This window comes from Uloborus diversus, chromosome 7 (assembly GCF_026930045.1).
Source record: "Uloborus diversus isolate 005 chromosome 7, Udiv.v.3.1, whole genome shotgun sequence".
In the NCBI taxonomy this organism is placed as follows: domain Eukaryota; kingdom Metazoa; phylum Arthropoda; class Arachnida; order Araneae; family Uloboridae; genus Uloborus; species Uloborus diversus.
In genome coordinates, this window is record NC_072737.1 from 49,863,629 (window position 1) to 49,880,748 (window position 17,120).

General features: G+C 33.0%; 1 protein-coding gene across 1 annotated transcript; it reads right to left on the bottom strand.

The window, feature by feature from the left end:
* Positions 1 to 4,512: 4,512 nt before the first annotated feature.
* Positions 4,513 to 15,973, bottom strand: LOC129225762 (guanine nucleotide-binding protein subunit alpha-13-like). Its single transcript, XM_054860267.1, has 3 exons — positions 15,494 to 15,973; positions 12,944 to 12,994; positions 4,513 to 5,088 (listed from the first exon to the last, which is right to left on the bottom strand). Exons 1-3 carry the CDS (start codon positions 15,971 to 15,973, stop codon positions 4,513 to 4,515), a joined length of 1,107 nt encoding a protein of 368 aa, XP_054716242.1.
* Positions 15,974 to 17,120: the final 1,147 nt, after the last annotated feature.

Here is a 17,120-nt window from a genome sequence, read left to right on the forward strand (position 1 = left end):
GGTGTCTGCTCTTGACTTCTGATCCCCGACTGGATATAAATACAGAGATGTTGGTGGAAATTTTTCAGAGGGAAGGTGTAAGATTTGGTAGACCTATAGTATCAAATTAAAATGTAAATGTTTAACTGCACAAGCAGAAAATGATAACCAATTTGAATAGGCAAATAAACAACAAAGGTTTTGCCGTCAACCTCAAAAAAAGTGAACACAATATTTTGTGCAATTTGTTCTAGAAGGATGCTGGTTTACTTATTAAACGTCTACACAAAATATAAACATATTACGTCTTATATTGTTATAAAAACTTGATAAATAATTTTAATTAGTTCTGATAATGACAAAACTAAGAATAAAATCTAATTAAAGCTGGAAATATTTCCAATTCAATTTCTCATTTTAAATTAGCAAGTACCATTGCATTTTTTTAACAGCAGATTTTTTCAAATGATGTAGGAAAAATCAAAAGACACAATGGAATTCAGTAGTTAATCCTCTCTATTTGTACAACTCGTTATTTGTCCAACTGGTTCAAGTAAAATTGAATTTGTTATTTCAATGCTTCTCTGCTATTTGAACAGAATCACTTACAGGAGTTCATCAAAAACCACAGAAAAGAGCTGACAATTGAGGCAGTGAGAAGCAAAAGGTACGAAGTCAGTACGAAAAATAAAAATTTGGAGATAACAGGGTTGCCACGCACCTGGAAAACATGGAAAACCTAGAATTGTCAAGGAAAATGAAAATCACCTAAAATGGTAAGGGAAATGTCAGGGAATTCCTTCCCAATTTTTTGATCTGATAGGTGAAACTGCTGCGCCATTTGGGCAAAAATGCTGAAGTATGGTAAATGTCATGTTCCAGATATGCAAATTTTCCTGCTAGGTGAGAGAAAGAAAATTCAAACTCATTTTTAAAGACTGAATGTAATAAGGTTCCAAAAATAAAAAAAAAAGAAAGAAAAAAAATATTCAATACAAAAATCATAAAGTTCTGATTTACATCTTTGTATTTTGTTTTGTTTCTTTTGAAAAAAAAAATCTAAGCTACCATGCTTAAATACCGTGCTTAGCGAGAAATTATGAGCATTTTCTGCAATGATCTTGCTCATTCATCTGATCGTGACCTTCCAAGTATAGATTACAATTATTGATAATTTTTTAAGCATTATTTGGTTCATAAAGTAGATTCATATACATTAAAAATACGTTATATTGGTATTTAATTGCAAAAATCGGCATTCATTAACCTGGATTTTTTTCTAAAAGCGACTGGAAAACCTGGAAATGTCAGGGAATTTCATTCTTGAACTTTTGTGGCAACCCTGGATAACCAACAGGGTTTCCGCTACGGTCGCATTTTTCGCATAATGCGAAAACACTATCTGAATTGCGAAAATAAAGCAATGCATTTTCGTTTTTTTGCTCAAATAAAAAATAAATTAGTTTTTTAAATAAAGAAGAAATGTATGATCCTAGAGAGGAAGCGTGCATGGCGATAATCAACTTAATCTTTTTTAAATCTTAACTAAGATGTTTAAACTACAATTAAGTTCAATAACTATTAGTCTTATCCAGCATTATGTCCCCCCAAAAACTGCTTTATTAGGAGGAGGGGACTGCAACATTCTAAACACCAATCATGTTTTCTTTTTTTATTTAATGTTTTAAAAAAAATTGCTGTTGTACTTATTTCTTCAAGGATGTCACAAATGAAATATGAATTTTATTTTCAACCGGAGATGAAACACACTGAGGCATATATAAATATATGAGAATGTGTAACATTTTAGCATTTTGCTAACATTTTTCCATCAATTTTAGCTTTTATGCTAAAGAACTTTTGAACCCAGCCTCAACCCTGATAACCAATACAATTGGGAGATGAACCTCTCCTTTGTTTTGGAGCAAGAGATAATACTAGTAGCCCTGGCAGGTGTTGCTGTACTGCATGATTTAGAAAAAAATCAATGAAAACCTACCTAGAAAGGCTACCTTTAAATGTATTTTACTCAGAACTTGAAAATGTCCACTCACATCAATTTGCTTCTCACTGCCTTAATTGTATAATTCCAAGAACTGCACATGCACAGGGAGTAGCAAGAAGTGGTTGAAGTTGAAGAACCTTCTTTGGGTTGTAGAAGAAAGCATTTCCACAGCAGAAATGAAAGAACTGAGGTACCACTGGGAGAAAACAGAGACTGGTGAAAAAATGACAATAGAATACTGCTGTGGTTAATGACAATGCTGTTGGTCAAAGGAACGTAACACTTGATAGGTTATAAGACAAATAAAACATATAACATTCTAAAGAAAGAAAACACCTGAAGGACTTCTGGCGTTTTTATAAAAGTTGACTCCCCTTTCAAAGAGTAACGTTCCTCTTCCTCCTCCCCGCATTCCACGTGTGTCATCAGCTCAACTCAGTAAAAGCGAAGTGCAGTTAAATTTTTTTTTTGTGTATTTCACGTACAGTACTGAAAATGAACTGTTTTTCAAAGGTTTAAATAAGCAAACATCTGATCATGAACGGATTAATTCAATTTAGACTGTATCTTACATGAAAAAATTATTTGCCATTTGTACAAATCGCTATTCAAACTGCCTTCTGGAATGAACTGTGTACAAATAAAGAGTTCCCCTGTAGTAGGTAGCAAGGTTCCACAAATTAGTAAGTAGTGCATCATATTCGATAAGCCAAGAGATTTTGCAACAACAAAAAAATCATACAAAGATGAAAACATAATAGTGTACGTATGTAACAAATGCAAAAGAATTTTTAAAACATTCAACGAAAATAAATTTGATCCAGAGTAAGCTCTTTTTTATAGTATAGTATTGGTACTTTTAAAAAAATCTACAAATTTGCAAAATAAAAAGTGAAAACAAATGTTAACAACACAAACAAGATAAGCTGCTGAGTAAGTAATTTAAATGTTGCCATTATAAAATAGGTATCTTTTCAGCTGCACAATTCAAAATTATATTCCCTGAACAAAATCACTAGGAACATTTTGAAGTAAAAAAATTAAAAAGCTTATTTTTCTTAAGCTTCACAAAAAGTATTTAAAACACTAAAAAGTTTAAAATGGACCTGGCAAACCTGGCAATGTGTCGTACTGCCTGGAGGAAGCAGACGGAGAAAGCCTTGACCTGCGCCAGGCTGTTGTGCTGATGAAGAAGAAGTTTAAAAAGGAAGGCATGTTATTGACATAAGGGGGGGGGGGGGCAATTCAATGGTTATAACATGTATACATATATATATGTTATACTTCATACAGTAAACAGGGGTCTGTCTAGGAATTTTTACAGGGTCCTATTTTTGTGAATTTAAAATTTTTTTTGTGAAAAATCAAATCTTTTTGTGAAATTTCAAAATGTTCAACCAAAACTTATCCATCAACATAGATTAGATTTCTGGTTTGCGTACTCATTTATTAACAAATTAGTTCATGAAAGGTTCGATTTGGTCAATCAAAATTTTGTGATGGGTCCTTTTGGCTAATCAGAATTTTGTGAAGGGTCCTTAAAAGGACCTACATTTCCTCTGGCCAAACCCTTGGTAAAACCTGTCTACAACGATACTGTTGGGATCTAAAAAAAATATTGCTAAAGACAGGTTATCTTTATAGACAGTTTGACATTTTTCTGGGACCAAGGAAAATATCACTATAGACAGGTTTATTGTTATACACAGGTTTCACTGCATCTTGCTACAAGTAAGTAAACTCTCCACATTTTAGTAAAGACAAGTTATTAGGAACATTCAAAAGCTTGCCAAATTGTATAGTATTGCATTTTTAGGTTTAAAAACATGCACACATTGGTGCAAATAGTCATAGAAATATACTTTAGAATAAACAACTATATAGCATAGTATAAATAACAAGCTATATGTGCAATAAATCAACCTAATTTACATATTAAAATTTTTCAGGACTTTCAGTTCATGTAAGACTGCATTAGCTAAATATTTTAAGTGCTGCCATTAAAAAATATGAGGCATAAGAAAGACAACAACTTATCCTCTGAGCTTTAGACTATTTCCAAACTAAAAACTTGTCCATTTATCTAACTTTTTAAAAAAAGACTACTTCCTTTTATAGTACCTCATAAAAAACATAAAGCATCTTTGAATGATATTATTAAATATTACACACAGAGCTGACTAGCTTAAAAATTAGTTTTTAGAGCATCGTTCTTTTTCATACTCTCATAGTTGATGTATATTGTTCAACGTTAACTCATTGGATTACATATTTCATTGAAAATTCTAACAATATGTTACTTTACAGAAATATACTTAATTTTTTATGAATAATTTTTTTATAATAACATGCGATACAAAATATTTTCAAACATGCATACAAAAAATATATAATTACTATCAATAAAAAATTTAAATTTATATTTACAACTTATTTCTCTCTTAAACTATTAAAATATATAATTCTATCATTTAAAAAACAGACATGTTTGCAATCACAATTTAAATACTGTTTTTAAAATGTTTAACTTATTGCAACATTAGCTGATTGATATTTTTTTGCAATATTGTATCCTTGACTGCACTGAAAACAACTTTGATGTTTTCTGTATTGATAGCTGTTGTAAAATGATAATAAAACGGCTTCTTGCGATCTCTCCTGATATTATCAAACATATTAACAAAAAACATCTGCACAGTTTCCATGTCATGAGGATTGCCTTCAAACTCTGGAAAATACTGCTTGATATCTACATCTTCTCGAGCGAGTTTTTCCTCGAGCAAATCCGTTTTGTTCATGAATAAAATCACAGAGACTTCAGAAAAACAACGGTGGTTTATAATAGTCTCAAAAATATTTTTTGACTCCATTATGCGATTAGTTGCTCTGTCCTCTAACAAAACCTGATCAAATTCAGACGAAGAAACAAGAAATATAATTGATGTAACGTCTTCGAAACATTGAACCCACTTTTGGCGTTGAGAACGCTGTCCTCCAACATCGACAAACCGAAAAGGGATATTGTTGATGATGACCAGATATTCATTTATTGTCTTTGTTGCTGCCCTTGCATGAAGGATATCTAAATTGGATGGTATGTAACCCTGAAAAAAAATATTTTTTTAAACATTAAAACAATTTTAGCTAATGTTCTCATTATAGATGAGAAAGGAACTTTTACATATTCAAAACACATTATTTATTCAATACTTAAAGGATCTTAAGCAATTCAGTGCTTTATTGAATAGCTACACTTAAAAAATAATAGCTGTATGGTAATACTTATACTGTATGGTAATAACTGTATGTAATATGGGTTAATAATAACTAATTTAATGGTAGATTGAATATAAATCTTTAATAAATAAATCATCTAAGAAACAGAGCACAGCTATGGATATGCAAAAATATAAGCAAAAACTAGATCATATTAAAATGACAAGTCTTTAATTTGACAGGAGTAAGATAGAAAGTATTTAATTAAAAAAAAACCCTGTAACAAAAATCATTTCAAGGTAGATTTTGATTTAAATTTCAGGTTTTCTTCCTGCATAAAAACTTGCGACTGTAATAAAAGAAGAAAAAGGCTAGCCGGTTAGATTGTGTTACTTCATCCTTCATCAAAAAAAAATTCACATTGTATTTTTAAAAAGTCTGTTAATAAATACAGGGTGTATCAGAGTAAAAAATCAAGCCACGGTGCTTTGGTGATAGTAACCCAGTTCCTATTTTGAATTAAAATCTCAAGAAAAAAAATTGTTTTACTTTTGATTGCATATTGACACAAGATTTCATTTTCTCTGATGATGTATAAGAGTTGCTCAAATGTGTGAGCATTATGTGTAGTGAAATTTAGACTTACTACACCGCTAGTAGAAGTGAACTTGCAAATAAAAATGTCCATAGCCTGAAGTTGGAAAGAAAAACACGTGAAGCATTTTTCCTCATGGAAAATCTGTATTTATTATCCACAAAGGATTACTTAAGTTGACGAACAACATCTTCATTGATATAAAAAAAAACATTTAGACGAATAGACAAAGATTAGCCGCTAAAATACAACGATACATTCAGCTTTTACGAACATGCTGATTCCTAGGAATATATGGCATTTACGTAACATACAAAAATAAGCCTAAAGGCGTTTTAAGACTTTAAAATAGACATCACGTTGTATTACGCCCTGCCAGGAGTAAAGGGCACTGGCAGACATCACGAAATCACGTACAACACATTTTGCGGCTATGTGAGGTGAGAGAGAGAGAGCGAAAAAAATCGCTCGAAGTATTTAAAGGTCTTCACATGGCTTTCAAATTAAGAATATGCAAAATATAAGATGTGTTGCCAATGCAAGAAAGTTAAAGATATGTTGCCAATCAAAAAGTAACTCAATCTACAAAAAATTCTCGCGGTTATAAGATACAATGAACTGGTGACTCGGTTCACCCAAAAGTTCATTCACTTGACTGAGTCATTGCAACCGATCGCACACATGACGTCACAACGTGATGCAATGTTTACATCGAAAAAGGATTGATACTGCATGATGCAAAAACGTTTTTTTTTTTTCAAATTAAGTGATTCTTTCACGTTTTGTGAAAGTTTAAATTAAAAATCTAACAAGCGGCCCCATTTTTGCAACATGCACAACAATCAGAAAAATTCACAATAAATTCAAATTGACAAAGTCACCATTGAATTTCACAAAAATTTTACACACCCAAAAAGTTCAAATTTAGGTTATATATTTTTCCCCCCCAAAAATAATGTCACAAAAATGTCCAAGTTGAGATTTGGTATAAGGTTTTGTCAAAGCATCAGCTAAATTTAATTTAGAACTCACATACATTAATTTAAACAATTTTTCATTTACTAGATTTCTCAAAAAATGATACTTGATATCAATATGTTTACTTCTTTGATTTTGTATAGGACTTTTGGAAAAATCTATTGCAGCAATGTTGTCACAAAATATTTCACAATTTTTCAAAATTAAATTCAAATTTTCATTTTTTAAAATTTTCATGATCCAGACAAATTCTTTAGCAGCCTCTGTCAAAGTGACATATTCGGCTTCCATAGTGGAAAGAGCAATACATTTATGCTTAAAGGTTTTCCACATGATAGGTGCATTATCTAGCAAAATGATGTAACCTCCTATTGAAACCCTATCATCTCTACTAGCTGCCCAATCTGAATCAGAATAACATTTAATATTTAAATTTGAAATATTTGATAACTTCAATTTAAGATTTTTCGTATACAAAACATAACCAAGGAGACGAAGTAAACCATGCCAATGTTTTTCACCATAATTAGATTGAAATTGGGAAAATATATTCAGAGCATATGTTATGTCGGGACGAGTTCTACTAGCCAAAAAGGATAAACAGCCAATTAAATTTCGATATGGTAAAGAATTACATTTATCTATTTCTAACTTACTAGTAGGCGAATCAATTTTTGAATAAACCACCCCAACCGAAATAGGAACATTACTAATTGGAATATTATAACTAGAATACAACTCGACAATTTTATTAATATACGTTGTCTGATGAATATACCAATTACCATCAATGTTTTGAAATTCAACACCCAGAAGTTTTCTTATTTCACCCAAAATTTTTAATTCAAAATGATTTCTTAAAAAATTTACAATTTCATTCAAATCAGATTTTAGTTTGCCAAAAAGTATGATATCATCAACATAAAAAAGAAGAATAACCTTATTTTTATATATGTAACAACAATTACACCAATCTAAACTAGAAAAGTTCATTTTCAAAAGTGTTTCATGGAGTTGATAGTACCACATTCTACCACTTTGGTGTAAACCGTACAAAGCTTTCTTTAACAAACAAACTTTACCAGGCTCTAGTACATATCCACTAGGTTGTTTCATATATACATTAGTATCCAAATTAGCATACAAATAAGCGTTATTTATGTCTACATGCAGATGACACCATTTAAAAAGACATACAAAAATACAGAAAAACAATCTGATTATAGAAAAATCAATGACTGGGCTAAAAACTTCTTGGAATGATTCTCCAGCTTCCTGAAGATAACCTTGAGCACATAATCGAGCACGGTATTTCACAATATTCCCTTGCTGATCTTCTTTTACCGTATATACCCACCGATTTCCCAAAATTTTACTATGTTCAGGTGGATCCACTAACTCCCATACACCGCGATTATATATGGTTTGTATTTCCTGATCCATCGCGTTAATCCAATGTTTAGATTCCCTAGAATTAATGGCTTCTTTAAAATTTAATGGAAGTTTAATTTCAGCAAGATTTCCCTCTAAAATTTCTATTACCTTTCCCTCTTTTAAATTTTTGCCCGAAAAGTTAAAATATGATTCATCAAATTCAATTTTGTTATCATTACAATATTTAATAACTTCATTTAAAGAACGCAAGCGAATATTTGAACCTTCAATCCTATAGTAAATATCAGTTCTATCACCCGATGGTCTAGGAACAGCTTGACGCAACCAATTAATTTCGGAACAAGGTTTTAATTCTTCACTAGGACTATCACTGGAAAGCTCATCCACTCCCTGATTTGAAGTTACAGGATATTCATAATCAAAATTGTCAGGTAAGTATTTCATAACCTTTGGACTACTTGATCCAGAACCTAGTACGACATCTGCCCCTTTAGTTCCCTCATCAAAACTGACATTACATGTTTCTATGATTCTTTGTTCGTCTTCCAGCCAGACACGATAACCTCTAGTATTTTGAGCGTAACCTAACAAAATTCCTGGTTTAGATTTATCGTCCAATTTCTTTCTTTTCTGGCTTGGAACATTTACAAAAGTTAAACAGCCAAAAGTTCTAAGATGTTTCACGCTAGGCTTTTTATTGAAAAACAGTTCAAACGGGGTATGATTGCTCCCATGACAAGACCTATTCCAAACATAAGAAAAACAAAATGCAGCTTCCCCCCAGAATTTCGAAGGTAAGTTACTCTCTTTTAAAAGTGCTCTAACTCCCCCCATTAATGTCTGGTTAAACCGTTCAATTATGCCATTCATCATCGGTGTGTAGGGATTAGTTTTCTCATGCCTAATGCCACGGTTATTCAAGAAAATTTCAAAATTTTGATTGCAAAATTCTTTCCCCCCATCTGTACGAATTGATTTAATTTTCCTCCCTAAAAGCCTTTCATTACGATTTAAAAATCTTACAAAAATATTGAAAACATCCGACTTCAATTTCATAGGGTATACAGCAACGCGTTTTGAAAAATCGTCCATAATGGATAAATAATATTTCTCTCCCCTCAAAGTTAAATTTGGGACTTCACCTACATCCATGTGTATAAGCTCTAAAGGTTTAGAAGATCTCACGGCCCCAATCGATTTAAAAGAAATACTCCTAGCTTTAGTATATTTACAAATTTCACAATAGTTAACATTTTTATTCAATTCAGGAAGACCTCTAACACTATTGTTTTTGCTAGTTCTAGAAATATATTCATAATTAATGTGACAATATCTCTTGTGCCATAAATCTTCAGGTGAAATTTTACCAATTTTTTCAGAAATGTTACAAACAGGTTCAGAATTATCACAATGTTCACTATTTTTCAAATACAAATATCTATTAGGCTTAAAAAAATATAAATTTATGTCATTTCTACGCTTTGCATAAAATAATTGATTCCAATTTTTGTCATAAACTTTAAGAATGGTATTATGACCAACAAATTTGTTACCTTCCTGTTCCAATTTAGATAATGACAATAAATTACGACGGATTTCAGGATTGTACAGAACATCTTTCAAGATAATTTTCCTATGTCTACCATTAATTTTGACCAACAATTGAATTGTACCAATCCCTAAAATATTGCTTTGTTTACCGTCAACAGCCATAGACATTTTTAAGTTATTAACTGGTCTAAAATCAGAGAAAAGATTTTTATTTTTAGTGACATGTGACGTAGCTCCAGAATCGGCAATCCACGTTATATCTGAGTCAGATGAAGTAATATTCAAAGCTTCTGACTCATTAATTTCACTCACATTATGTTGAGAATTAGAAGACCCTTGAGAAAAATTTTTAGAATTTAACTTTGCCTTAAATTTAAAACAATCAACCTTTTTATGCCCAAAAATCCCACAAAAATTACATTTCCCTTTAAATCTATTTTTACTAAAATTTGACACAGGTTTACAACTACTTTTACAAGGATGGATCTTACCGGCAGGTAGCGAATTCGGAACGGTCACATACACAGCAGGTGTCTGTAGTGGAACGTTCATTTCAGAAATTCTATTTGCTTCGAGCAACAGTTCTTGTTCTATTTTCAATGGGGTAAAGTCCACGTCAGACCATCTGTAGATTTGCTGTACAATGGATGCAAACTCAGGGGGTAAACTCCGGATATACTGGAAACCTATGTAAAGGTCGGACATCGCATGGCCAACTTCTTTTAATTGTGACGCGGCTGCTTTCACTCGGCAGATGAAAAGACCAACCGTTTCTCCGTCTTGAAACTTGACTTGAAAAAACTTATCCAACAGGGATATTAATCTGGCACGGGTGTCAGGTTCAAAATACTTGCACAAGATTTCCCAAGCTATCTTTCCTTCAGTAGTGCATTCGATGAGAGGCTTGAATTCTTCTGACAGGAACTGATAAATAGTAGTATAAGCTCGAGTTCTTCTAAGATTCAATTCCGCTTTATCTCGGAACGTCAATTTTTCTTCTTCAGGTTTCTTTTCTTTTTCGTCAGCTTCGATGAATTCCCAGCTGCCCGAATGACGCAAGACAACTTGTATGTTTCTCTTCCAAGTATTCCAATTATTGGCATTTAGTAAAGGTATTGTAGGGACTTCCATACTTTCAAAAATTTCACGATGTTTTAAAAATTCTTCAGAGCATAAAAATTCAAATTTTCCAAGTTCTTCAGGTTATGGCCAGGAATTGCAAAGTCCAGGTGACCTGGGCCCATAACCACTTGTGAGCATTATGTGTAGTGAAATTTAGACTTACTACACCGCTAGTAGAAGTGAACTTGCAAATAAAAATGTCCATAGCCTGAAGTTGGAAAGAAAAACACGTGAAGCATTTTTCCTCATGGAAAATCTGTATTTATTATCCACAAAGGATTACTTAAGTTGACGAACAACATCTTCATTGATATAAAAAAAAACATTTAGACGAATAGACAAAGATTAGCCGCTAAAATACAACGATACATTCAGCTTTTACGAACATGCTGATTCCTAGGAATATATGGCATTTACGTAACATACAAAAATAAGCCTAAAGGCGTTTTAAGACTTTAAAATAGACATCACGTTGTATTACGCCCTGCCAGGAGTAAAGGGCACTGGCAGACATCACGAAATCACGTACAACACATTTTGCGGCTATGTGAGGTGAGAGAGAGAGAGCGAAAAAAATCGCTCGAAGTATTTAAAGGTCTTCACATGGCTTTCAAATTAAGAATATGCAAAATATAAGATGTGTTGCCAATGCAAGAAAGTTAAAGATATGTTGCCAATCAAAAAGTAACTCAATCTACAAAAAATTCTCGCGGTTATAAGATACAATGAACTGGTGACTCGGTTCACCCAAAAGTTCATTCACTTGACTGAGTCATTGCAACCGATCGCACACATGACGTCACAACGTGATGCAATGTTTACATCGAAAAAGGATTGATACTGCATGATGCAAAAACGTTTTTTTTTTTTTCAAATTAAGTGATTCTTTCACGTTTTGTGAAAGTTTAAATTAAAAATCTAACAAAATGAAAAGTGGACAAGATGAATAAAAATAATACTTTTAATGTAAATCAAAAGAAACCGTAATGGGCGTTGAAGCACAGGTCCCAACGTGGAATCAACAGGTCAATGCCTTTGCTGTAGAAAGATCAGGGCTGATTCCAAAGGAAATCCTGCATGGCTTCCTTCACTTCATTGTCCGAATGGAAACATTTCCCCTGTAATGCTCTCTTAAGTTGCCCAAAGACGGGTCTATCCTTCGATTAGTTCAGATCATTTCATTAACGAAGGCAATGGAATCATTGGTGATCGCGATGTTTGCTAGGCCCCCTCTTGGCAGATCTGATGTCGTTTGCCGCCCTTAACCGTACTATTGCGCTTTCTGGTCTGGACGCATCCATGGATAGCACAACTTTCCTTTTGAACAACTTCCTCTACTGCAAACAGGTTTAACCGCTGAACGGCATTTGAGATGCATACCACATACCACTCTTTATATACTTGTGCAGTGATGTTCTAATTGAACCATTCATTCTGATGTTATTGCACTTGTCGACTTTTCATTTGGGCAACCCTCATATTTTTTTTTTCATTTACAACTGAAGGGGTACAAATACTTTTGAACTATGAAGAAGAACTAAGATAGCCACAGTTTGCTCAAGTCAATAAATGAATGTTTCAAGTTATAATAAAATACTGGGTAGCTCAAGTAATTGCATTTTTACTCAAATGCCAGAAATGAACAGCTAAAATATCATATAATATTACCAGACCCAGATCTATAAATTTTGGGCCCCTTGCAACAAAATTTGTAGGGCCTCTCCGCAGAGGTCAGCAGTGTATACTTGCAACGTTATTAAGTCTTAGTGCTACTTTTTTCTTTTTTAATTTCTTTGGCATTTGGGTCCCTTACGGATTTTTTCCTGTTAAAAAATTCACGAAAAACATTAAAATTTCAGCCTCCCGAACTGATTAATTGAATAATTCTATAAATTTGTCAGATTTCTAGAAAGATTCATAATTACTTGGTTTATATTTAAAATTATGAGCTGGTTCTATCAGTTACAAAGTACGTAAATGTTTATAAACCTTCTATAATGGAAAAGACTATGATTTCAAATAACATCTTAGAAAAATCATTGAAAACCAATAAAATTATTATAAACATAAGCTTTGAAATATATGTATTATGCATAACTTACTGGACTAGCTATTCTGCTCAGATTTTCGAAAAAATATCGTACATTGTCACCCTAAAACAGGAAAAAATAAATAAATATATAAAAATACAAATGCATGAAGACAACTCATCAGTAGAGAGGGGTTGAATCATGCAAAAGTTGGGTCCGTTTTGAGATCCCTTCACAAAATTCTACATTGTCAAGATATGAAATTCGACTTTTCATAAAATTTCATTTCTAAAAAAGTTTTTTCACCACTTTTAAGCTCAATTGATTTGTTTGAAATCAAAACACCAGTTAATAAAACTTCCAGCTTCCAAGTCATTACCAGTGAACTCCTGTAGGCCAAAGGGATTTCAGATTAGATTTGTGATAGTAGCTAAACATGCTGAATATGATATGACAGAATTTTTTTCAAAAGGCGAAAGGTAGGAAAATCACTTGCATCCTTATGAAGGAGAAATTTAAAAGGCCACTGTAATCAGCCTATTGTTTGGCTCTTTAACAATGTCGGGCATCTTTAACAACTCTCTGGTTCAAAACTGAAAATCCTTTTGATTCAGAATGTTTTTTACTGATCAATTTATAAAGTATGGAACCATTTAATCAAAAAACAGTTAATCAAAATCATTTTTCAATTGAACGACAAACTTTTTAAACAAAAAACTTACTTTAAAAATATGAAAATCATTCTGATTAAACATTTTGTTAATTCAGTAAGTTACCGCCCCATAGCCAGGGCTAAGGCAGAAATACGTGAAATACACCGCCAGCTCAGTCATTTCCAGCCGAGGACTACAGTTTCGTGCTTATTAGCACTCATGCCGGGCTGATGAGTGCTAATAAGCACGAAACTGCAGTCCTCGGCTGGCAATGACTGAGCTGGCGGTGTATTTCACGTATTTTATTAATGTACAATTTATTTAATTAATTCATTTTGTAATAAATAATATCTGTATATTTAAAAACTCAAGAATATCTTAATTTCGTAAAAGCTGCAAAACAATGATAGGATTAACTATATCAAATTTCCCATGTAAGTCACACATACAATAATTTTAACCTGTGTCTTATTTTCTATTTCTTCACTGTAAATATCATTTGCATATGTTTATTAATCAAGATTTGAAGCATTTTGGACAAGGCAGGTTTTCATTTTATATTTTATTATTTTGTTTATTGAAAGAAACTTCCTTACAATTAATTGTCCTCTATTCGTGTCAATCTTTGATCTTGCTCGCATCTCAGGGGTGATAATGGACTCAAGTAAAATTTTCTGAAGAAAGTGTGAAATCTTCAGAAACTATGAAGAAGTTCAACCACCCCTCCTAAAAGTGTAATTTCTAAATTTTATCACTGTGAATTTGCTTTTTCCAAGAACTAGAACTGCAACATCACAGTTCAACAATAATCAAAATTTAAAAAAGCCTTTAAACATGCCCCAAATTAATCATTTACCATATTCTAATAAATATATCCCAATCACTATATTGAGACAAAAATGTTATAGCAACAAGAGTGGCCTGGGTAGTGCAGTTGGAGAGAGTGTCACTGTAGTAATCCTGAGGTGGTGGGTTCGATTCCCGTCCTTTACCCTTGTTGTAACTTCCTTCTCTGTGCTGTTAATTCTGTCCTTCACCAGGGGTGCCCACCTCGGGGACAAGGGCTGTTTTGAGGAAATTTTTTTTTTATTTGAGGGGGTCTCCCCTTGCTCTTAGGGGGTGGACACCCCTGCCTACACTATAGTCCTGTATTGTGCTATCTGTGATATTGGACGTGAGTTGATAAAAGGATCCTGCGTAACCAAGTGCACGAACTCGAAATGTATATGTTGTCCTGCCATAGATCTATAAATTTTGGCTTCCTGCAACAAAATCTGTAGGGCCTCTCCCCAGAGGCCAGCAGTATATATTTGCAACATTCACAAGTCTTAGAGCTATATTTTTTTTTCCTTTTCAATTTCTTGGGCTGCTGGGCTCTTTAAGGAGGTTGGAACCCCTGCGCTGCAGGGACTGCAGATCAGGGCCTGATATTGTCAATAAATATTGACGGCGAAGGGGGAGGGGGTATGGTTATTTTTAGTCATTTTCTGTGGTCAAAAAAGAAAAACTTCTGCTTTTCAGGGGGAATATAACCCCAAATCCCAACTCCTGGATGTGCAACTACAGCAAAGAGATTCACAAACCTTATACTGAATACAAATTGTTATGAAAAAAAAGAAAAACAAAAATGCAACAATACACTTTGAAATTTACAGTTATATACGAAGAGCTATAACAATATTTTTCATGTTTATAATTTTAGCTAAATTTTTGATCTTGATAAAAAGAAATCAATGCAATTTTTATACGAAATTCTCACCCATTTATTGTTAAACATATTTACTTGAAAAATTCAAAAACAAAAAATATTCTAAGATGTTATAAACTGAAACAGGGAGAGTTGCAATCAACAATTTCAAAAAAAATCCTCAAAATTTTATTTAGCAAGGGAAGGGGCGATATAAAAAGTGATGTTTGACAGTTATGGAAAGTGTCATAACAAGTTAAGAATTAATATTGAAAATCTTACGAGCTGGAACTCCCTTCTCCGGTTATAAGCACTTTTTATAGCTTCATCCTTCCAAAGTTCTTGCACAGAATACGCTAAATCTTGAAACGTCTTCAGATCGAGCATCATTCTATTTTCGTACATGAGAACGTGATCAGCGTATTCTAAACTGTCAGAATTTTGCCACGGAATTCCAAGCTTCGATCGAGCGTCGACAAGCACTTTCATCCCTTTAATTGTGTTTTGGTATATTGTTGCCTTATATTTAGCTACCGAATCACTGTCGAAGTTGTCACCGTGGATTATTTTCATTTGTTTGAGAAATGTGCTTTTACCACTTTCGCCAGCACCCAGCAACAACAGTTTGACTTGTCTCCTCATAACAGTTTTGTCCCTTCGAAGCATTCTGTCAATTTTTTTGCTCCGACGGCGTTGCTCCGCTTCATCAGGGGTGTATTTTAAGCGAACACAACACGAACAGTACCTCATAACATCCGCCATAACTGTATTCTGTTGATCCCGCCCTTAATTGTGGTCAAATCCAAGTTGATGGTGACGTAAAAAAAACACTGCAGTAGGCGAATCAACTCGGCAGACATTTTGTCTCTCAAAACTGCATAGAAACAATAATTTGCCCGAAAAAGTGCGGAAGAGAACTGATATCTATATTTTAGGCATCGTAAATCATGTTTGACTATTTTAGGCTGCAAAAAAAGACAAAAAAAAAAAAAAAAAATTCTCACATTTAAAATCAATGAAATAACTCAAAAGTTGATCCTTGTGCTGAGGAAAATTTTACCAACTCCGAATGCGTTAGAAGTTCAAGTTTTTGCCACATAATGCAAAAAAAAAAGCTCTTTTATATTCAACTTCTTATTTTATTACGAAGAAGCAAGAGTTTTTAATTTCGTAACGTTAACAAGATCCAAGTACAATTTAGGAGCCAAAATGTCGGATCAGTGGACTCTCTTCTATTAAGGTTCAACGATGACGTAATGTCTCAACGAGACGCACTTCCTGCTGAGCGACTTTTTGATGAAAGTGGAGCATTGGGGGGAAAGAACCTTGACAGTGGAGTCACTTTTTTTATTTCTTTTTAAGTAAAAGAAATATACATACGTAAATAAACTGTTTGAGTTGCGATTAACTCCATGAAGACGAAGAGAAAGAGTACATCCGATTTTCATCGCGCTTTTTTTTTTTAGTTCGAAAGAAAAAATAGAACGTCCAAACAAGTGGATGTCAATCATCATTTTATCACATCACGAGTTATTCCGATTAGAAGCTACTGAAGGTTTTTTGTGTTTCGTTTAAAAAGGTATAAATCTTTCTTTCTTGTATATAATTCATGGAAGTCTTTTAAGACAGCCCGGAATGAATAGTGAAAGCGGAAATTGTACTCTGGACGGTTTTCTTCAGTAATTTTTTTAAAGATTCGATTTAATGCTGGCCAAAATAAGATGCTTCTGAAAAATATTTAGGCGAATCACAGAAACTTAAAATAAAAAATTGGGCAAGACGCAAGAAATTTCCATTTTCCAATGTCTTAAAATACAAAAATTGCACCAAATGTCGTTGTCAAAATTTATTTTAATTTATTTCTCCGTGACTTGCAAAAAAATTTAAAAAAAAAGAAAACTTGATTATG